General features: G+C 43.2%; 1 protein-coding gene across 1 annotated transcript in view; it reads right to left on the bottom strand.

Annotated features, from left to right (window-relative positions):
• The window catches only part of LOC132771175 (prosaposin-like), a 110,910-nt gene that overhangs the window by 9,597 nt on the left and 77,039 nt on the right, over positions 1-24,274 (bottom strand). The window contains exons 8-11 of the mRNA XM_067466202.1: positions 13,441-13,554; positions 7,471-7,566; positions 5,491-5,689; positions 1,835-2,007 (exon numbers count right to left, since the gene is read on the bottom strand). Of these exons, the coding sequence (XP_067322303.1) occupies positions 1,835-2,007; positions 5,491-5,689; positions 7,471-7,566; positions 13,441-13,554 (582 nt within the window). The remainder of the gene's footprint in view (positions 1-1,834; positions 2,008-5,490; positions 5,690-7,470; positions 7,567-13,440; positions 13,555-24,274) is intronic.

Genomic DNA, 24,274 nt, shown 5'->3' with positions numbered 1-24,274 from the left:
CTTAGAAAACTAAAGTTCTGGTGGTGAAAACTAGGAGGCACTGATACTTTGCTTCTACAGTGTTGCTAAAGTCCTGGTGGTGAAAACTTCAGAACTCTAACAAAAGTTTCAAAATTTCATTATAAATAATAATAATAATAATAAACCTTTATTTGTACCCCGCTACCATCTCCCGCAGGACTCAGTGCGGCTTACAAGAGGCCGAGCCCAAAGTACATCATTAACAAAAACACAACAGACAACAATACAATGCAACAATAAATAAGCAAACAATAAAACAATAACAAAAGCACGACACTGTTAAAAACCTGTGGCAGGGCCAAATGTAAGAGTTAAAATTCTAAAAATGCTGGGCATGTCCAGGTGAGGTAGAATGGATATTTTGGGAATGGAAGGGTGTGCAGACAATTCTCTCTCTCATAAAGTGCATTAGGGACAATTGCTTGGGATTCCTTAATCTGGGAAGGCACACTGGAACATCCATGTTTTCAAGCTCCTTCTGAAGACTGCCAGTGTTGGGGAGTGCCTGATGTCCTTGGGGAGGGAGTTCCAGAGTCGTGGGGCCACCACTGAGAAGGCCCTGTCCCTCATCCCACCAATCGCGCTTGCGATGCTTGTGGGATCGTGAGCAGGGCCTCACCAGATGAACGAAGGGATCGTGTGGGTTCGTATACGGAAATGCGGTCACGCAGGTAGGTGGGTCCCAAACCGTTTAGGGCTTTGGAGGTAAACACCTGCACCTTGAATTGAGCCCGGAAATTGAACGGCAGCCAATGGAGCTCCTTGAACAGGAGGGTTGACCTCTCTCTGTAAGGAGCACCAGTTAACAGCCTGGCCGCCGCCCGTTCAACCAACTGAAATTTCCAGGCCATCTTCAAGGGAAGCCCCACGTAGAATGCGTTACATAGTCCAATCTGGAGGTGACTAAGGCATGGACCACCCTGGCCAGATCCGCCTTCATGAGGTACGGTCGCAGTTGGCTCACAAGTCTCAGTTGTGCAAAGGCCCTCCCGGCCAATGCCGACGCCTGAGCTTCAAGCATAAGTGATGAGTCCAGAAGGACACCCAAGCTGCGGACCTGTGACTTCAGGGGGAGTGTAACCCCGTCCAGCACAGGTTGCCACCCTATACCACGATCTGGTTTACAATATACCAGGAGGACCTCTGTCTTGTCAGGATTAATCTTCAGCTTGTTCCTCCTCATCCAGCCAGCCACAGCGGCCAGGCACTCGTCCAGCACCCGAGGGGCTTCCTTGGAATTCAGTGAAAAAGAGTAGTAGAGCAAAGTAAAGACTTTCTGAATATATTTCAGATTTCAATATTAATGTCAAAAATACGTAGTATGATTTTACATAGGATTTGTGCTACATTAGAACAGTCAAGACAAATATCACTTAAGTAAAATAAACATTAAATATTAAATAATCAAAAAAATAAAATAAGGTGTAAACACTAAACTAATCTGGGAATCTGCTATTGCAACACATCCAATGAAGTGGTTTAAAACCTGTATAAAAAAAGATTAGGACTAAGTACGTTCCAGTAAATGGCAGTTACTAATGAATAATAATGAAATGATAATGAAATTTTGAACGTTTTGTTAGAGTTCTGAAATTTTCACCACCAGAACATTAGCAATACTGAAGAAACAAAGCACCAGCGCCCCCTAATTTTCACCACCAGAGTTTTAGTTTTGTAAGTGCTTTAGAACCATGGACTACACATGCCTAGTAGTTACACGGTGAGCATGCTTTATTTGGCTCATGTAGACATGGCATTGATTCCGCAGAAAACTCTAGGCATCTCCTCCATAACGACTATTCATCATACTTACTATATAGACCAAAGCTTCTGGCAGTAAGTGGCAGCTCTTAGTAAGCATGGCACTAATTTGCGCCTGTGTTGAGTTCTTCTCCAGCTCATCATCAAAGTATTGAATGACAAATGTACACATATGGCACATTTTACCCTCATTGTCTTTTCGTACTTGCTCCAGAGCTGCTGTCTCTGAAGAGAGAAAGAGAGAGAGAACAGACTATTAGAGAGTTTGCAGACTGGAACCAACTCTTTGTTTTTCTTCTCTTATTTCAAGGTCTTGCATTCATTTTATAGTGTCAAAATTTCAAAGGCAGGTCACAACAAAAAAACAATAAATTAAACAGGAGTAAAATTACAGTAGAAGTGAAGCAAAATACAACTTGAAGCCCAGAAGAATAAAGAGAGAGCTGGTGTAATGTACTAATTACACTAATGGCCCAGCACTTCAGAAATCTTGATTCGTACATTTGGTACGATAAAACAAAATTAGAAAAAAAATTCGGAAACCATTTCATTAGAGCAGCGATTATAAAAACATGGAATAAATACAAGAAAAGGATCTACAACAAAACCCCAATATGGGTATCACCCTTGGAATCCTGTCAAAGAAAGGAATTAGGATGGATTAAATGGCCAAATTATAAAGAATTAATAAAAGAAGAAGAAAAAGAAATAAGTCTGAGACCCCTATCAGAAATTTAAAAAAACATATACAAACATGACCTGGCTACAATATACAGATTCAAGAATATTTTGGAAGCGATAAAAAATAGGATTTGAGACAAAAGGAAATATATGGGATAGAATTTGGGACACAGGGAAGAAAAAAATATTCAAAATATATAGAGAATTGCTGAGATGGAGCATGGAAGAAGGAGTAAAAGAATGTATGGTAAAATGGGCTAAAAATGTGGGCAGATCGATAGGACTAGATGAATGGGAAACAATCTGGAAGAAAAAAATTAAGTATCTAAGGGCATATGATATGCAAGAGAACTGGTCAAAAATATTTTTTAGATGGTATATGACGCCACACAAATTAAGTAAATGCTATAAAAATTTGAACCCAAAATGTTGGAAATGTGGCGCTGCGGAAGGAACACTTTACCACATGTGGTGGCAGTGTAAAAAAGCGAGAAGTTATTGGAAGGAAATCCATGCCATACTACAAAAAATTTTGAAAATTCACATACCCCTGAAACTGGAATTATTTTTACTGGGAATCACAAATGTGAAATTTGAAAAAAAATATAGACAAATTGATATTCCTTTCCACAACAGCAGCAAGGATCTGCTATGATAAATTATGGAGGAAAAATGAAATACCAAAAATTGAGGAATGGAAAAGGAAAATAATGGATGTTAGAAACATGGATAGATTGAGTTACCTACTACAAAGGAGCAAAGGAATAGCAGAGACAGGGACAGACTGGACAACATTTAATGAATTCCTAAAATAATAATAGTAAAGAGACAAGGAACAGACCGATAGGCCTGGATAAATACAGGTATAAATAACACAAATTACATACTAGTCAAAACTTGGTTTCCTTTGTGAAACACTCTAATGAGACGAAGAGAGAAGAAAGAAAAAAGGAAAAGGAAGAGACCAGCCTCGAAGAATCCTGGAAGTCAATTTGGAAGAAAGAGTTAAATCTTGTATTTTCTTTTTAAAACTTTACTTCGCTGCTTTATTTCCTTTCTAACCGCCCCTTTCTCCCACTATATTTACCCCTCCTCCTTCCTTACCCCCCCTACCCCCTTCCCCACTTTCTTTCCTCCTTTTTCATCCCCTATCTCTATTTTAACTACTATGTGACATGGAAACTTTAATAAAGATTTTTTTAAAAAGAAATCTAGATTCAAGACCCCAATGAACCTTTGCGCTCATTGGATGATCTCGGACCAGTCTTTCAGTCCAACTTTCAGTCAGGTTGCTTGAGAAGATAGAATATGTGAGAGAAAAGCCATGCACAGTGCCTTGACCTTACCAGGAATAATAAAGTACCGTATATTCCGGCATATAAGACGCCTGGCCATATAAGACGACCCCCAACTTTTCCAGTTAAAATATAGAGTTTGGGATATACTCGCCATATAAGACTACCCCTCTTCCAACACACCCCAAATAAAAGTTTTTAAAGCATCAGATTTGATTTCAATATGGTAATTTTCCTATTACTGTACCTCCTTCTCTGCCTCTCAGATCTCGCATATGCGCACCTGCACCATTTCACTGCAGTCTTCAGGAGCGAGATCTGAGAGGCAGAGAAGGAGGTACGGTAATAGGATACAAGGGCAGGCCAGACAGGAAAAAGAGGTGTGTTTGTCTGGGCCCAGAGCCACTTTATCTCTTTTTTTCCATACCCCGGGCGACCTGGACATCTGCAGCTTGCTCCGCCCATCACTTACACCTTCCTGGTGATGCGCCCCTTCACCTCACCATCGGGACTGCATTAAGTCCACGAATCCTGATAAATGGATTTTCTTCCACCGTACTTGTACAGCGTTGCCCTTAATGCTTAATAATAATAATTATAATATAATAAACCTTTATTTATACCCCGCTAACATCTACCGAAGGACTCGGTGCGGCTTACAAGAGGCTAAGACCAAATACATCAGCAAAACAACAACATAACAAATACAATAATAAATAAACTCGTAAAACAAAGGAATAAACATTAAACGATAGCAATAAACATTAAACAATAACACCACGACGCAATTAAAAACTATGGCCGGGCCAAATGTAATGATTAAAATTTTTAAAAATGCTGGACATGACCAGGTGAAATGGATGAGTTTGGCAATAGGTGCGGTGTGCAGACAATCTTAAATCTCTGGTAAAGTGCATTGGGACATGATGCTTGGAGTTTCCTATTCTGGGAAGGCACACTGGAACAACCACGTCTTCAAGCTTTTCCTAAAGACTGCCAACGTTGGGGCTTGTCTGATGTCCTTGGGGAGAGAGTTCTAGAGTCAAGGGGCTACCACCGAGAAGGCGCTGTCCCTCGTCCCCACCAATCGCGCTTGCGACGCAGGTGGGATAGTGAGCAGGGCCTCTTTCATACAGTCACTGCATACGGCAGGGACATGGCCACTGCCATTTTTGAGCTCCCCCCACAATATGCAGCAACCACAGTTTCTCCAATCGGATTGGAAGTTTCAGCACACACTCTATAAGACAACTCCCATGTACAAGACCACTCCAGCGTATAAGACAACGCCTGTGTATAAGACTACTCTCTCGTATAAGACAACTCCCACGTATAAGATGACCCCTGACTTTTGAGAAGATTTTTTTGGGTTAAAAAGTAGTCTTATACGCCAGATTATATGGTAATATATAAATGCAACAAAGAAATAAGTAAAATAAGTTTGTTTGCATCTAGTTGCTAAAAGTTGACAAGGTAGAAAACTAGCAAACATAGTTGAGAGGAATGTTTCACAACTTGGGAGCCAGCACCAAGGAGTCCCCATTTTTAGTCCCCACCTGAAGATTGAAACCATTGTATGATTCTCCTTTGTAAGCCACTCTGAGAACCTCCTTTTGGGGGGTGGGTGACAAATGAGTTAAAAATCCTCAAATAAAGAAACAGGAGCAGACCCATGAAATTAATTTTTCCCAGACTGCAGTAGACAACATCACCAATCGGTGCTATAACCTACCAGTTACAGCACTACCAGTGCTTAAGGAATTGCCTTTGTGGCAACATCTGAGCATGATGCACACAGATTCTGGTTTAGTTGCATCCAAAAGCATAACAACAACAGCCTGTCCATAGGAGTGAACAAAATCCTTGCACTCAGCGAACATATCGTGGGGAAACACATAGCAGACATTTTCCATTTGATGCACGATTGCCATCTGAAATGAAAAAGCAGAAAAGAATGAAAAATGGGTGAAAGGAGCATCAAGCACTCCTTTGCTTCACAATCAGCAGAAGAGTTACTCGCACACTTAATAACCCAAAAAAGGCAAAAGATTGAGAATCCTTACTTTTGGGTAAGCATTGAGTAGAAGAGGTTTAATTTGTTGTTTGTTTGAACTAAAACTATACGACTCCCCTCTCTTCCGGCAAGAAAATTAAAAGCCAGACATCATTCTCTTTAATTATTCTCTTTATAAAAACTTCAAATATCACATCTACTTGATGTTTCCATATAAGCACAGACTAAAAATGGAAACTTCCATACAAACAAAAGGTATACAATGATTCAGCATATCAAAATGAGGAAGCTGGGTGCAAATGCTGTGAAAATCTCAAAAATAAATTTAGTTTCAGGAAAATGTAGATCTCCAGTTATTGTTGGACTGCAGCTCCCATCAGCCCTAACCAATATAACCAAAGAAGAAGGATAGAAGTTGCAGTTCTGCAACATCTAGATGGACGTACATTCCCCCTTCCTAGGCGAGAAATTTTTCAGAATAAAATTTTCCAGAATATCATTCCTCAACATATCACAGAGGATATATTTATTAGGCATGGTTAGGTTCGGTCGGAATCTTCGAAATTCGAAATAAATTCGGAAAATTTGCTTTTTGAAGTGATTTTAAAGTTTTTAAGGAAATCAGAAGTCCCTTTGCCCTTCCAAAGCTTTTTCCACCATTTCTGTTACGAAGCACTAAGTGAGTTGGAAATGATTCAGCATTTCCTCACTTCTGGTCTCAAGCCTGGGAAGTGTTTTAAACCAGACTACATGGATTTCCTGCCCTTCCTCTCACTTCTGATCTCAAGCATGGGAAGCGTTTTAAACCAGGCTAGATGGATTTCCTGCCCTTCCTCTCCCCTCACTTCTGGTCTCGAGCCTGGGAAGCGTTTTAAACCAGACTAGATGGATTTCCTGCCCTTCCTCTCCCCTCACTTCTGGTCTCGAGCCTGGGAAGCGTTTTAAACCAGACTAGATGGATTTCCTGCCCTTCCTCTGCCCTCACCTCTGGTCTCAAGCCTGGGAAGCGTTTTAAACCAGACTAGATGGATTTCCTGCCCTTCCTCTCTCTTCACTTGTGGTCTTGAGCTTGGGAAGCGTTTTAAACCAGACTAGATGGATTTCCTGCCCTTCCTCTCCCCTCACTTCTGGTCTCGAGCCTGGGAAGCGTTTTAAACCAGACTAGATGGATTTCCTGCCCTTCCTCTGCCCTCACCTCTGGTCTCAAGCCTGGGAAGCGTTTTAAACCAGACTAGATGGATTTCCTGCCCTTCCTCTCTCTTCACTTGTGGTCTTGAGCTTGGGAAGCGTTTTAAACCAGACTAGATGGATTTCCTGCCCTTCCTCTCCCCTCACTTCTGGTCTCAAGCCTGGGAAGCATTTTAAACCAGACTGGGTGGATTTCCTGCCTTTCCTCTCCCTTCGCTTCTGGTCTCGAGTCTGGGAAGTGTTTTAAAACTGAGTGGCTGACTTTCCTCCCTTTGCTCCCCCCCCCCTTTCTGGAGTAAAACAACCACTTTCAAAGTAAAAACCACCCAATGAAACAGGAAATAACACTTTCAAACCATTAAGGAAGGATTCGGAAGTCTCGGAAGTTTTGAAAAGTTTTGAACATTTTTTTTGTGTGTGTAAATTGGAATTGACTTTAGAATTGAACCACCAGCGCCCCCTACATCCGATTTTTTTTATCAAACAAGCCTAATATTTATCATTACGTACTTCTGTGGCGTTGTTCTCCACCATCTTCTCTGCTACCCGTATCATTTCCTTACATACATCACAAAGCACGTAGGAATTTTCTCCATTTGAGTTTTTCTGCAAGGCATAGGGTTAAAAACAATCACATGCAACTTTCTTTAAAACAGGACACGTAAAAGTCATATAGTCCAACCATATATGCTAGGGCTTAGACAAAAATAATTCCTGGATGAAAAAGAAAAGGCACATCCCTATGGTGTTATTTCACCAATGTAGTTCCCAGTTCTTCAAATAGCCATGTTCTAGGAGTGGCATGTGACGTTAGTAGATAGTCCACGTCTCGCAGGTGTATAGCAGGGTTGGGAGGACAATAGCTTTACAAACAAGCACCTTGGTATCCCTATGGATGTCCCAATCCTAAAACACTCTGTGCTTCCTTCGGGAAAATGCTGCACTCGCAGAGCTCATGTGGCGTTGTATTTCAGTATCAATGTTGACTTTTGTGGAGAGGTGGCTGCCAAGGTAGCGGAAATTGCCACACAAGCAGGCAAAACGTCAGGAGAGAATGCTTCTAGAATATGGCCATACAGCCCGAAAAGCCTACAACAACCCAGTGATTCTGGCCATGAAAGCCTTCGACAATACATTCATACCAAGTATGTTCAAACGCCCTCTTCCATTCTGAGAAATGCCACTCATGTTATCAGCAAGTGGATTTTGTATTTCTGATCCTTTAGTGTATGTTGCTTTCTTCATTTCAGCATGCTGGTCGCTACAAACCTGCTACAAAACAGGAGCTTTTTTGTTGAGTTCCAGGGCCAGAGAAGCAGATGGCGGAAACAGAAGAACGACCTGCCTCAGGGGAGCGTCCTTGTTCCATCCATGTTCAACATCTACACAAATGACCAGCCACTGCCAGAAGGGACAGAGAGTTTCATCTATGCTGATGATCGTGGCATAACCACTCAAGCAGGGAGCTTTGATATGGTAGAACAGAAGCTTTCCAAAGCTCTAGATGCTCTTGCTGCCTATTACAGGGAAAACCAGCTGATCCGCAACCCATCTAAAACACAGACATGTGCCTTTCATCTCAAGAACAGAGAAGCATCCCAAGCTCTGAGGATCACCTGGGAAGGAATCCCACTGGACCTTTGCAGCACACCCAAATACCAGGGAGTCACTCTGGACTGTGCTCTTACCTACTAGAAGCACTGCCTGAACATCAAGCAAAAAGTGGGAGCTAGAAACAATATCATACGAAAGCTGACTGGCACAACCTGGGGATCACAACTAGACACAGTGAAGACATCTGCCCTTGTGCTATGCTACTCTGCTGCTGAGTACGCATGCCCAGTGTGGAACACATTTCACCACACTAAAACAGTGGATGTGGCTCTGAATGAGACATGCCGCATTATCACAGGGTGTCTGCGCCCTACACCACTGGAGAAATTGCACTGCTTAGCTGGTATTGCACCACCTGACATCCGCCAGGAAGTAGCTGCCAATAGTGAAAGGACCAAGGCAGAGACATCTCCAGCTCATCCCCTGTTTGGGTATCAGCCAGCACATCAATGACTTAAATCTAGAAATAGTTTTCTAAGATCTACACAGACACTCGCTGGAACACCTCAGCAAGCGAGAGTCCAAAAGTGGCAGGCTCAAACCAATGGCTGATACCAAATGAGAGACTCCCCCTGGGCACACAGAGGACTGGGCGACTTGGAAGGCGCTGAACAGACTGCGCTCTGGCACCACGAGATGCAGAGCCAATCTTCAGTAATGCGGCTACAAGGTGGAATCCTCGACATGCGAGTGTGGAGAGGAGCAAACCACTGGCCACCTGCTGCAATGCAACCTGAGCCCTGCCACATGCACAATGGAGGACCTCCTTGCAGCAACACCCGAAGCACTCCAAGTGGCCAGATACTGGTCAAAGGACATTTAATCCACTACCAAACTCACAAATTTTGTATTTTGTCTGTTTGTTTGCTTTGTTGTGTTAGAAATGTAATATAATTGACTGGTTTCCCTGACATGACAAATAAATAAATACATTCATTTCAGCAGCACTCTCTGGACAGTTCTTGTTGTAACTTGAAGCTACAGCAATATCAGATGAAGCAGGGCTAAGAATGGTAGAGCCCTTCAAATGTTGAATGGCAACCTTCATTATGCTGAGTAAACAGTGAAAAATGCTGAGAGTTGGGCTTCAGCAATGTTTAGAAGCTCACAAAATTCCTGTCCCATGATCGAGTCGGATGTTAATGTCAGCAGCCTCCTCCCATGTTCCAATTTAGGATTGCAATTAAATGCAGACTCTTTGGCTTCATCTAACACTAAAATATACCCCGTTCCTATGTAGGCCAATGAGGAGTGGTGGTGAACACTCAAGCTTGTATTTGATTTCATAGCCATTGACTTAGTACAATAAAAGCACTGTCCTACAATACTAACTTTCGAATGTCTTTGCTGTGGCTAATGCTTACAGCTGCTTTGGCTTTGAAGTGAAGAAGTAGATCAAAACTTAATAGACTGCTGATTTTTCTCACGAGGAAAATGGATGTAAGGCTCCAACTTATCAGAAGGGTATGTGCTTTGCATATGGGATCTCGAAGTAAGAGTCCTAGAGAGCCAATGATATCACTAGAGAGGTGTGTGAAGGGGCTACAAACCATACTGGGTGATGTATTGTCGAAGGCTTTCATTACCGGAATCACTGGGTTATTGTAGGTTTTTTCGGGCTATATGGCCATGATCTAGTGGCATTCTCTCCTGACGTTTTGCCTGCATCTATGGCAAGCATCCTCATAGGTAGTGAGGTGCATCTTACCATGTCAGGAGAGAATGCCTCTAGACCATGGCCATATAGCCCGAAAAAACTTACAACAACCCATACTGGCTTGTCATTAAATTTTGTGCAGTGTTTCAGCAAAAAAAATATATTTTTAATTTTAAAATATCCCTGTAATTAGATATAGACACAAAAACATTGCTGTGAGTTTTTTTGGGGGCTGTATGGCCAATATGTTCCAGTAGCATTCTCTCCTGATGTTTCGCCTCAGACGTTTTTCCCCATTTCTGAGTGGTGTTCTTTATTTACTGTCTTGATCCTGGTGTTTTTTTTAAAAAAAAAATCCTGGTAACCAGATTTTGTTGGGTTGTTGTAGGTTTTTCGGGTTGTATGGCCATGTTCTAGAAGCATTCTCTCCTGACGTTTCGCCTGCATCTGTGGCAAGCATCCTCAGAGATTGGGAGGTTTGTTGGAAACTGGAAAACTTCATATATCTGTGAAGGGCCAGGGTGGGAGAAAGAACTCTTGTCTGTTGGAGCTAGGTGTGAATGTGTCCAGAGGAGGGCAACTAAAATGATCAAGGGTCTGGAGAACAAGCCCTATGAGGAGCGGCTTAAGGAGCTGGGCATGTTTAGCCTGAAGAAGAGAAGGCTGAGAGGAGTTATGATAGCCATGTATAAATATGTGAGAGGAAGCCATAGGGAGGAGGGAGCAAGCTTGTTTTCTGCTTCCCTGGAGACTAGGACGTGGAACAATGGCTTCAAACTACAAGACAGGAGATTCCATCTGAACATGAGGAAGAACTTCCTGACTGTGAGGGCCGTTCAGCAGTGGAACTCTCTGCCCCAGAGTGTGGTGGAGGCTCCTTCTTTGGAAGCTTTTAAGCAGAGGCTGGATGGCCATCTGTCAGGGGTGATTTGAATGCAATATTCCTGAACTTGGCAGGGGGTTGGACTGGATGGCCCATGAGGTCTCTTCCAACTCTTTGATTCTGTGATTCTATGAATGTTTCAGTTGGCCAATTTGATTAGCATTTGATGGCCTGACTGTTTTTAGGTGCCTTTGACAATACAGATTTTGTTTATTTACCTGGCTTCTTCCTTTCTGTTTCCTCCTTTCATTCGGAAACATAGTTTCCTCCTTTCTCTTAGAAACAGAGCAATTCCAGACAGCAAACAACCAAGTGCCAATTAACACCTCCCAACAGCCAGGTAGTAACAGCCAGGCTACCTCTATGCAACAGCCAGGCTGCCTCTAAGCTAGGAGCCCCCGGTGGCGCAGTGGGTTAAACCCCTGTGCTGGCGGGACTGAAGACCGACAGGTCGCAGGTTTTAATCTGGGGAGAGTGCGGATGAGCTCTCTCTATCAGCTCCAGCTCCTCATGCAGGGACAAGAGAGAAGGCTCCCATAAGAATGGTAAAACATAAAAAACATCTGGGCATCCCCTGGCCAATGTCCTTGCAGACGGCCAATTCTCTCACACCAGAAGCGACTTGCAGTTTCTCAAGTCGCCCCTGACATGACAAAAAAAATCAACCCTAGCTGCTATCAGATTCGACATAACTGATCCTGATAAAACAATGGCCTAATTTGACATAAGGCTTCCTATATTCCTAGAATTATTTGCTTTAGACAAATCAATTTCTCTCTTCACCCACCTGACAGCGGGATTTGTAAAATACACATAAGAAATTGTCTACTTTTGTGTCAAATTTTATTTGGCTTCCCTTGAGCTTGGTCCAGACTTTCCCCGCTTTCAACAAATTTCAGCAGCAGCAACACCGAAGTCACTGTGTTGTTCTGAGTTCAACTTGTTTAGGTAATACCATTGGCCTCTGCTGCTGAGTATGCATGCCCAGTGTGGAACACATCTCACCACACTAAAACAGTAGATGTGGCTCTTAATGAGACATGCCGCATTATCACAGGGTGTCTGCGCCCCACACCACTGGAGAAATTACACTGCTTAGCCGGTATTGCACCACCTGACATCCGCCGGGAAGTAGCAGCCAATAGTGAAAGGACCAAGGCAGAGACATCTCCACCTCATCCCCTGTTTGGGTATCAGCCAGCATGCCAATGACTTAAATCAATACATAGTTTTCTTAGATCTACAGAGACACTCGCTGGAACACCCCAGCAAGCGAGAGTCCAAAAGTGGCAGGCTCAAACCCAGCACCTCAATCCATGGATGATACCAGATGAGAGACTCCCCCCTGGGCACTCAGAAGACTGGGCGACTTGGAAGGCGCTGAACAGACTGCGCTCTGACACCACGAGATGCAGAGCCAATCTTAAGAAATGGGACTACAGAGTGGAATCCACAGCATGCGATTCGGCTGGCGGGGACGAGGGAGAGGGCCTTCTCGGTGGTGGCCCCCCGGCTGTGGAACACTCTCCCGGCACACATCAGACAGGCGCCCTCCCTCATGTCCTTTCGAAAAAGCCTTAAGACCTGGCTGTTCGAGAGGGCATTTAATTAAGTGCTAAGCAACAACATTACGGTAATGAGAACTGGAATGGTATAAGGAAGATGAGACTGGCTATGATTCTACTAAGAGACGAAGCGGATTTTTATGTAGTTTGTATTTGTTGTATAGTTATATGTTGTTGATACTGGCCTTTGTAACTGTCTTTTTATGTGTACTGTACACTGCCATGAGTCGCCCGTAAGGGCTGAGAATGGCGGTTAATAAGTGCATCAAATAAATAAATAAATAAAATAAATGCGAGTGCGGAGAAGAACAAACCACTGACCACCTGCTTCAATACAACCTGAGCCCTGCACAATGGAGGACCTTCTTGCGGCAACACTAGAGGCACTCCAAGTGGCCAGATACTGGTCAAAGGACATTTAATCAACTACCAAGCTTGCAAACTTTGTGTTTGTTTGTTTGATTTTAATGCAATACAGCTGTTTGGTTTGCTCTTGACACGATCAATAAATAAATACCCACCTGACTGCGAGATTTGTAAAATACACATGAGAAATTGTCTACTTTCATGTCAAATTTTTATTTAGAGTCCCTTCAATTGTTTCTGGTGCTTGGCCCAGGCAAGACTTTACTAGCTTTAAACAAATTTCACCAACAGCAACACTGATGTCACTCTGTTGTTCCGAGTTCAACTTGTTTAGGTAATACCATTGGCCTCTTGTCATTCCCTGTCCCGCCAGCAGGTGGTGCTGTTATGCTTACCTCTATGGTGTTTGGCGCTTGCAAGACAGGAGGGTGGCTGGCAGGCAAAGTAGGGGAAGGCTCAGCTTGAGTAGAGTCACAGAATCTGATTTCCTCACAAATGCTCTTTGGGGGCTGGATGGAGGAAAAAAGAGATTAAATAGGTCAGAATCCATTGTTTCTTGTAAGCCGCTCTTGAGTCCCCTTCAGGGTGAGAAGGGCGGCATATAAATGTCGTAAATAAATAAATAAAAATAAATTTCTTGCTGTCACTAAGTTATCATTGCACAGATTCATTTCAGGGAGTCTTTGTGGTTTTTAGAAACTTTTCTGCCATAATACCAGGTACCAAAATAAATGTTTGGATTCTACATGTGTGCAATTCTTGACACACTCCTTAAGAAATGCATGACAGTGATACATAGTGCATTTTGTCTACACAATATTAATTTACTAACAGATTAAATGAAGCCTTTAGATTATTTAGACAATAATTAAAATTTGATAAAAGAGTTAAAAGGAAATAATCTAAATAAGAACAATCAAGATGAACCTATTCTGTCGCGCGCTGGGCCTGTAAATAATTGTCTTTAGAACAGGATGTGCAACCTTTGCCCAGAGGGAAGCCAGGGGGCCTAAAGAGAAGTTCTCAATGTTTTCCACCACAAACAGTCTTTAGATGGCTTGAGAAGTATAACAAAGTCTTTTATTAATGAACAATCAAACAGAAACTTCTCTTGTCTTCAGTAAAGTTAAGCAAATGATTCCAAGCTTTTAGGCAACTGTTGAATTCCCAATCTTGCCCACGAAGGACTTCTTCTTTAAAGGAAAATCCCCTTTTTAACTTCTCCCAGGCTGACTGTAATCTAACCCTTACTGATGTGGGCTCCGCTACCGGGTCAAACTGCATCTCGAACGCCGAGTGGACCTACCAGCAAGGCAGTAAATGTACTCCAGCTGGAGTTCTTTGGTCTTTAGGGCTGTTTTCCTGGAAATTCTTAAAGATTGAAGCTTTTGCACAGGGGAAGCTTGCACACATCCTATACATAAGCTTACCTTGCTGAGACTAACTAAAAATGGCTCCCTTCCCTTCCCAATTGCCCTGAGCAAGGGGCGGGACCAAAACTTAACGATGATGGACAGGTGACTTGCCCTATGACTGCAACCAAAGGAAGTCACCTATCTGCAGAGTCCCTGAAACCTAGGGCTGCAAGCAAACATTTAATACAAAGCAAATAAATTTGGAACTCCTGGTACAGCCGTACCAGCACAGAACCTTTAATGAAGAAGAGCTGGAGTAGAATACAAATAGAACACAAAATAATACAGAAAATATAAGATTCTAGTAATAACTAGCCGTCCCCTGCCACGCGTTGCTGTGGCCCACTCTGGTGGTCATAAGGGTTCTGTGTAGGAGGTTTGGCCCAATTCTATCATTGATGGGGTTCAGAATGCTCTGTGATTGTAGGTGAACTATAAATCCTAGCAACTACAACTCCCAAATGTCAAGATTCTGTTTTCCCCAAACTCCAGATGTTTTTGGCCTTCAACTCCCAGAAATCCTAACAGCTGGTAAACTGACTGGGATTTCTGGGAGTCATTGGCCAAAAACATCTGGGACCCCAGGTTGAGAACCACTGTGCTAAGAAGACAACCCGAGGAAGGCATGCAGTGGCTGAGAGCCCTCCGGAGAATCATTAGACAGACATTCGGTGTTTTGTAATCTCCCAATAAAGGTCTTTCTGAATCTTAATCAAAACCAAATCATTCTCCAATGTCCACCTTCATTATAACCTGTTGCCTTTTGTCAAGCCAGGGCAAATTCTCAACAAAAAATAACTTTAAGGATGAAAAATCAAACCTGGTAATATTCTCACTTACCCGGTCCTGCAGTCAGCAACAAAGTAGACATAGAAAGGGGGGAGAGAAAGTTAGAATCATGAGAAAGGAAATCCAAAGAGCAACCTCTAATAACTAAAATAGCTGATTCTTTTAAAAATTAAATTAAAAATTCACTTGCCAAAACCATCAAGGGAGTGATTCTAGATTCACCACTGAGCCTGGAACCCCAGGTCTCGGTGGTGGCCAGGAGATCTATTTTACAATAAAAACTTGTGGGTCAGCTGCACCCATATCTTGGGAAATCTGACTTGGCCATGGTGGTCCATGGTCTTGTTGAGGGCCGTAACCAGAAAAAAATTTCGGGGAAGGTTGAAAATTTCGGGGGGGGGGGTGTTTGAAAATTTCGGGGGGGGGGGTTAGGGTCACGCTGAAGCAAAGAGCACAGCAGGGGGCAGTGCAGCCTTCAATAGCCTGCAGCTCCACCCCTGTCAACCACCTCCACCAAGTCTGGCCTCCTTAATGAGAGCATTCAACACCCCCCCCCCCCCAACTTGTTTGCTTCACTACATCGGCTATTGCTGCAAGTAATGACAGTGTGAAAAAAATGTCAATATTTGCTTGAGATAGTGCTTGCAGTTCTGGAGGGACTCTTAATTTTTTGCGTCTCATAGACTTAGCATATTTATTTATTTATTTATTTCGAGCACTTCTACCCTGCTCTTCTCAACCCCCGAAGGGGGATTCAGGGCGGCTTACAAAAAGGCACAATTTGATGCCAGCAATACACATAATAAAATAAAATACATAGCAGCAATAAATAAAACAGTTAAACAATCCAATTATACAATAACAGTTAATAAAAACTGATCTAATGACCAACGTTCGCCAAGTTCAAAATCTGTAAATTCAATTCCACATTGTCATAATCCTATCCAACTCTAGTCAAAATTGTCCTTTATCTGTCTGTCAGATTACCCAAAGGCCTGGTCCCATATCCATGTTTTTAGTTTCCTTCTGAAAGAGAGCAGGGATGTCGATGATCTAATTTCCCCGGGGAGGGAATTCCACAGGTGAGGGGCCACCACCGAGAAGGCCCTGCTCCTCATCCACACCAATCTCACCGAGAGCAGCCCCCCCCCCCCAGAGAATCTAAACTCCGAGGCGGGACGTAGAAGGAGATGCGTTCGGAGAGGTACCGTATAGGGTTTTGTAGGTCAAAACTAGCGCTTTGAATTGTGCTCGGAACTGGATCGGCAGCCAGTGGAGCTGACATAACAGAGGGGTAGCATGTTCTCTGTATGATGCTCCAGTGAGTAGTCTGGCTGCCGTCCGTTGGACTAACCGAAGTTTCTGAACAGTCTTCAAAGGCAACCCTACGTAGAGTGCGTTGCAGTAATCTATTCGGGATGTAACAAGAGCGTGGACCGCTGTGGCCAGATCAGGGGGTTTGGTTAACCAGTTAAAATTCATGAGTAAACCAGGTTATTTTTTAAAAACCTGAAAAATTTAAGGGGGGGATTGAACCCCTAACCCCCCCCCCCCCGCTACAGGCCTGCTCTTGTTACATCCCGAATTGACTACTGCAATGCACTCTACATGGGACTGCCTTTGAAGACTGCCCGGAAACTAGTCCAACTGCCGGCAGTCAGGTTGCTCACCAGAGCTGCGTACAAGGAATATACAACCCCTCTGTTACACTGGCTACCTATCAGCTTAATTCAAAGTGCTGGTTTTAACCTTTAAATCCCTAAACGGTTCTGGCCCAGACTACCTGTTCGATTGTACCTCCTGTTACAAACCATCACAAAGTTTAAGATCATCTGGAGAGGTCCTACTCTCGATCCCACCGCGATCACAAATGCGATTGGTGGGAATGAGGGACAGGGCCTTCTCAGCAGTGGCCCCCCCATCTGTGGAACTCTCTCCGCAGGGACATCAGACTGGCCACCTCCCTCCTGTCTTTCAGAAGGAAACTTAAGACTTGGCTATGGGACCAGGTATTCGACCATTGAGTAGCAGCAAGTAGAAAGAAGACTTAGGCAACTCGTGACAATGAATTGACACAGATTTTATTTATTTATTTATTTATGGCATTTCTATTCTGCCCTTCTCACCCCGAAGGGGATTCAGAGCGGCTTACAATATAAATTTTCATGTTGTTGTTGTTGTTCATTCGTTCAGTCGTCTCCGACTCTTCGTGACCTCGTGGACCAGCCCACGCCAGAGCTCCCTGTCGGCCGTCACCACCCCCAGCTCCTTCAAGGTCAGTCCAGTCACTTCAAGGATGCCATCCATCCATCTTGCCCTAGGTCGGCCCCTCTTCCTTTTGCCTTCCACTTTCCCCAGCATAATTGTTTTCTCTAGGCTTTGCTGTCTCCTCATGATGTGGCCAAAGTACTTCAACTTTGTCTCTAGTATCCTTCCTTCCAGTGAGCAGCCGGGCTTTATTTCCTGGAGGATGGACTGGTTGGATCTTCTCGCAGTCCAAGGCACTCTCAGCACTTTCCTCCAGCTATTTTATCGAGACTGGACATTGCTCTCCTCCCAAGAAGTAAGCGTCTTCTGATTTCCTGGCCACAGTCTGCATCTGCAGTAATCTTTGCACCTAGAAATACAAAGTCTGTCACGGCCTCCACGGTTTCTCCCTCTATTTTCCAGTTGTCAATCATTCTTGTTGCCATAATCTTGGTTTTTTTGACGTTCAGCTGCAACCCGGCTTTTGCGCTTTCTTCTTTCACCTTAATTAGAAGGCTCCTCAGCTCCTCCTCGCTTTCGGCCATCAGAGTGGTGTCATCTGCATATCTGAGGTTGTTAATGTTTCTTCCAGCAATTTTCACCCCAGCTTTGCATTCATCAAGCCCCGCACATCGCATGATGTGTTCTGCATACAAGTTAAAAAGGTTGGGTGAGAGGATGCAGCCTTGCCGGACGCCTTTCCCAATCTTGAACCAGTCTGTTGTTCCGTGGTCAGTTCTTACTGTTGCCACTTGGTCCTTGTACAGATTCCTCAGGAGAGAGACAAGGTGGCTTGGTATGCCCATCCCACCAAGAACTTGCCACAATTTATTATGATCCACACAGTCAAAGGCTTTAGAATAGTCAATGAAGCAGAAGTAGATGTTTTTCTGAAACTCCCTGCCTTTCTCCATTATCCAGCGGATATTGGCAATCTGGTCTCTCGTTCCTCTGCCTTTTCTAAACCCAGCTTGAACATCTGGCAACTCTCGCTCCATGTATTGCTGGAGTCTTCCTTGCAGGATCTTGAGCATTACCTTACTGGCATGAGAAATAAGGGCCACTGTACGGAAGTTGGAGCAGTCTTTCGCATTTCCCTTTTTTGGTATGGGGATGTAAGTTGATTTTTTCCAGTCTGATGGCCATTCTTGTGTTTTCCATATTTGCTGGCATATGGCATGCATCACCTTGACAGCATCATCTTTTAAGATTTTAAACAGTTCAGCTGGGATCCCGTCGTCTCCTGCTGCCTTGTTGTTAGCAATGCTTCTTAAGGCCCATTCAACCTCACTCCTCAGGATGTCTGGTTCTAATTCATTCACCACACCGTCAAAGCTATCCTCGATATTGTTATCCTTCCTATACAGATCTTCTGTATAATCTCGCCACCTTCTCTTGATCTCTTCAGCTTCTGTTAGGTCCCTGCCATCTTTGTTTCTTATCATACCAATTTTTGCCTGAAATTTACCTCCAATGTTTCTAATTTTCTGGAAGAGGTCTCTTGTCCTTCCTATTCTGTTGTCTTCTTCCACTTCCAAGCATTGCTTATTTAAAAATAGTTCCTTGTCTCTTCTGGCTAACCTCTGGAATTGAGCATTTAACTGGGCATATCTCTCCTTATTATCCCTGTTTCCTTTTGCTTTCCTCCTTTCTTGGGCTACTTCCAGTGTCTCAGCAGACAACCATTTTGCCTTCTTGGTTTTCTTTTCTTTGGGACGTACTTTGTTGCCGCCTCCTGAACAATGTCGCGGACTTCTGTCCATAGTTCTTCTGGGACTCTGTTTACTAAATCTAGCCCTTCAAATCTGTTCTTCACTTCCACTGTATATTCGCTAGGAATGTTAGTGAGATCATATCTAACTGGTCTGTGTATTTTTCCTGATCTCTTTAGTTTTATTCTAAATTGGGCAATAAGAAGTTCGTGATCTGAACTACAGTCAGCCCCAGGTCTTGTTTTCACCGACTGGATGGATGTCCGCCACCTTTGGCTGCAAAGGATGTAGTCAATCTGATTTCGGTGCTGACCATCTGGTGAAGTCCATGTATAAAGCCGTCTTTTAGGTTGTTGGAAGAGAGTGTTTGTTATACACAGCGAGTTTTCCTGGCAAAATTCTATCAGCCTGCGTCCCGCTTCATTTTGTTCTCCCAGACCATGCTTGCCTGTGATCCCTGTTGTCATTTGACTTCCCACCTTGGCATTCCAGTCTCCTGTAATGAAAATAATGTCTCTTTTTGGTGTATTATCCAGTAGGTCCTGCAGATCCTCATAGAACTGATCTACTTCTGCTTCTTCAGCAGCTGTGGTTGGGGCGTATATTTGGATCACTGTAATGTTGAAAGGCTTTCCTTGCACTCGAATTGAGATCATTCTGTCATTTTTTGGGTTGTATCCAAGCACTGCTTTAGCGAATTTCTTATTAATTATGAAGGCTACTCCATTTCTTCTATGTTCCTCTTGTCCACAGTAGTAGATCTGGTGGTCATCTGATGTGAAGTGGCCCATTCCAGTCCATTTCAGTTCGCTGACCCCCAGAATGTCTATCTTTAGTCTTGACATCTCACCAATAACAACATCCAATTTGCCCTGGCTCATAGATCTTACATTCCAGGTTCCTATGGTGTGTTGATCTTTAGAGCATCGGATTCGTCGTTCGCCTCCAGTACCGTCGGCCGCTAGCCTTCCTTTCGGCTTTGAGCTAGCTGCGTCATCACATCTGGGGCTAGTTGAACTTATCCTCTGCTCCTCCCCAGTAGCATTTTGGCCATCTTCCGACCTGGGAGTCCCATCTTCCAATGGCATACCGACATATCTCTGGTTGTACTGGTCCATTTAGTTTTCTTGGCAAGGATACTGGGGTGGTTTGCCGTTGCCTTCCCCAGGGGTCACGCTTGGTCTGACCTCTCTGCCACAACCGTCCCGTCTTGGGTGGCCCTTCACGGTTTCGCTCATGACATCATTGAGGTGCTCAAGCTCCAGCGCCACAACAAGGCGGTGACCCTTTGCTGGAGCAAAAAATTTTCATACAATATATATAAATTTTCATACAATATATTATATTATTAGCATAGTACAATATCAGTATTAGATATTACTATATTGCACTATACCATTATATTGTAATATCATTAATAATATTACATATAATGTCAATATATAATTATAATATTGTATTATTATTACTAGTATTATATTGCATTACATTATAATAATATAAATATTATATGTACATACAATATACTATATTATATTATTAGGAAAGACAGAAGCCAAGATGGAAAGACTTGGATTTGGTTTATAACTGGCCTGTTTAATCAATTGTTTTTAATTAATCTGTTTTAATGTTCTTAAAGTATTTGTTGAATGTTTTATTATGGTGATGGCATCGTATGGGGGGGGGGGGGGGGATGATGGCATCACCCAGGGGTGAGAAGGGCAGGGTAAAAATATCGTAAATAAATAATTATGTACTAATCATCATCCTTGTTGTTGTTGTTCATTTGTTCAGTCGTCTCCGACTCTTCGTGACCTCATGGACCAGCCCACGCCAGAGCTCCCTGTCGGTCGTCACCACCCCCAGCTCCTTCAAGGTCATTCCAGTCACTTCAAGGATGCCATCCATCCATCTTGCCCTTGGTCGGCCCCTCTTCCTTTTTCCTTCCACTTTTCCCAGCATAATTGTCTTCTCTAGGCTTTCCTGTCTCCTCATGATGTGGCCAAAGTACTTCAACTTTGTCTCTAGTATCCTTCCCTCCAATGAGCAGTCGGGCTTTATTTCCTGGAGGATGGACTGGTTGGATCTTCTCGCAGTCCAAGACACTCTCAGCACTTTCCTCCCACACCACAGCTCAAAAGCATAGATCTTCCTTCACTCAGCCTTCCCTAAGGTCCAGCTCTCACATCCGTAGGTGACTACAGGGAATACCATGGCTTTGACTAGGCGGATCTTTGTTGCCAGTCTGATGTCTCTACTCTTTACGATTTTATCGAGACTGGACATTGCTCTCCTCCCAAGAAGTAAGCGTCTTCTGATTTCCTGGCCACAGTCTGCATCATCATCCTTAGAAAGTGCAATTCTTCCAACAGAGGCGAAGTATGAGATGGATGTCCCAATGGTAGGAAAATTAAGATATTATCCCTTAGGTGTGAAATGACACCTTCAGAATAGGGCTGCACCGACGGAAGATAATGACGATATCTAGTCATACAGGAGTCACGGGATAAATTGGACCACACCCGGCCTCCAAAGGGGAACAGCCTGTCAGCTGCTTCTTTGAACTCAGATTACATCTGACAAGCTCAAGGATGAACAGGAACTTTGGTTCCTTGGGTGTTTTGAACTTTGAACCACAGGATCTCCAAATAGCTTAATCAACAGGAATTTGGGGAGCTGAAGTCCAAAACATCTGGAGGACCAGAGTTCGAGAATCACAACTCTAGGTGTCTCCAGCGGCCCAACCCAAGATAACCAATGTTGGAAGTCATTGTTCAACATCTGTAGGGCTACATAATCCCCACTCTGTACTGTATATACTAGGCATGGGCAATCCATGGTTCTAAATGGTTCTAAAGTACTTACAAAACTAAAGTTCTGGTGGTGAAAACTAGGGGGTGATGGTGCTTTGCTTCTACAGTATCGGTAAAGTTCTGGTGGTGAAAATTTCAAAAGTCTAACAAACCTTTCAAAATTTCATAAATATTTAATTATTGGCAATTTTTATGACAAACCAATTAGGAACTGCCATTTATAATGACATTTTGAAAGTTTTGTTTGTTCTGTCGCCACTGGATCTGAAATGAAGCACCTTTAAAAGAGGATGTGCAGCTTAAATCCAGCGGGAAGCCAGGGGCCCCGAAAAGGAGCCTTTAGGAAAATTTCCCTCATTAAACAGTCTTTAGGAGGCTTGAGATTAAATATAACAGTCTTTTATTGATGAACAAACAGGAAATGTAAAATTATCTTGGTAAAGAAACCAGTTCTTTCAAACTTGTCCACAGGGAACAGGCACTATCTTCAATAACTTTGTTCAAAGGAAAATTCCCCTTGTTTAGCTCCTCCCAGGCTACTGTGAACCTAAACCTGACTGATTTGAATCTACTACCGGCTGAACTGAGTCTCAGAAGCGAGCAGACGTACCAGTAGGCCTGTAGTCACCTGACTGGAGATCTTGATGGTTAGAGGTACTATTCCCTCCGGAATTGCTCAGGGCTGTAAGGCTGTTTCCCCGGAACCTTTGGGAATCTTTAGAGGCTTGAAACTGTTCTCCCCCGGGAAGTCTTAAGGGATGAAGACTTTGTACAGGAGGACGTCTGTACACATCCTCTGCATTGACTTCCTTTGCTGAGACTAACTGAAAAATGGCCCCTTCCCTCCAAAAAACCCAGAGAGGAGTGGGACCAGGGATCCTAACTATAATTCACAGGTGGCTTGCCCTATGAATGCAGCCAAAGGAAGCCACCTATTTGCAAAGTCCCTGAAACTTAGGACTATGAACAAACACTCAGTGCAAAACACAAAATTGGAGCCCCTGGAACAGCCGTTCCAGAACATTGTTAGAGTTCTGAAATTTTCACCCCCAGAACTTTCCCCACACTGTAGAAGCAAAGGACCAGCGCCCCCTAGTATTCACCACTAGAAGTTTAGTTTTGTAAGTACTTTAAAACCATTTAGAACAGGGGTCCTCAAACTTTCTAAACAGAGGGCCAGGCCACAGTCCATCAAATTGTTGGAGGGCGGGATTATAATTTGAAAAAAACATGAATGAATTCCTATGCACACTGCGCATATCTTATTTGTAGTGCAAAAAACACTTAAAAACAATACAATAATTAAAATGAAGAACAATTTTAATAAATATAAACTTATTAGTATTTCAATGGGAGATCCAACTCCAGAGATCCCTCCGTTCTGAGGACCAAGATTTGTTGGAAATTCCCAATGTCAAGACCTTGCGTCTAACAGCAACCAGACGCAGAGCCTTTACAGCAGTGGCACCATCGCTCTGGAATACTCTGCCACCTGAAGTCCGTGCCTTGTGGGACTTATCAGCTTTCCGCAGGGCATGTAAGACATATCTGTTTCAACAGGCCTTTGACTTTTAATATTGCTGTTTTTAAATTGTTTTAAATTGTTTTTACATTGTGTTAGATTTTAGCCTGTTCTTATAAGCCACTCCGAGCCCCAGGGGAGTGGCGGTATGTAAGTTCGAATAATAAATAAATAAATAAATAAATAAATAAAATGTGGGCCTGCTTTTGGCAGATGAGATAGGATTGTTGTTGTTGTGTGCTTTCAAGTAATTTCAGACTTAGGTTGACCCTGAGCGAGGGCTGGGTAAATGACCTTGGAGGGCCTTCTCTGGCCCCCAGGCCTTAGTTTGAGGACCCCTGATTGAGAACAATAGATTGCCCATGCCTAGTATATATATTCTTCAAAAGCTCTGGTGCTCTTGCTACTATTGACCAACACAACTGCCCCTCCCTTAAGGATTCCCCCCCCCCCCCCCCCAGTTTAATAATGAGTCACATACTGGAGACACACTAATGGGGATTCCTGGACTAAGAAAAGTGTTTCATTTCTCTTTCCGGGATAGCTAAAAAAAAAATGAGTAGGGATACTGTATACAAAATCTTTCCATAAATGGAACCAGGGAGTGGGGAGAGAGGAGAGCCACTCAATATTTGAAATGAAAACAGAACAGATTTTTGCCTTTTCTCACAACACTATGGTGACAATTGTTATGCTTATATTGTTTTGTTAATCTTATGTTTATGTTGTTT

This window comes from Anolis sagrei, chromosome 3, assembly GCF_037176765.1.
Source record: "Anolis sagrei isolate rAnoSag1 chromosome 3, rAnoSag1.mat, whole genome shotgun sequence".
Lineage (NCBI taxonomy): Eukaryota > Metazoa > Chordata > Lepidosauria > Squamata > Dactyloidae > Anolis > Anolis sagrei.
This window is presented reverse-complemented; position numbering and strand designations above follow the sequence as displayed.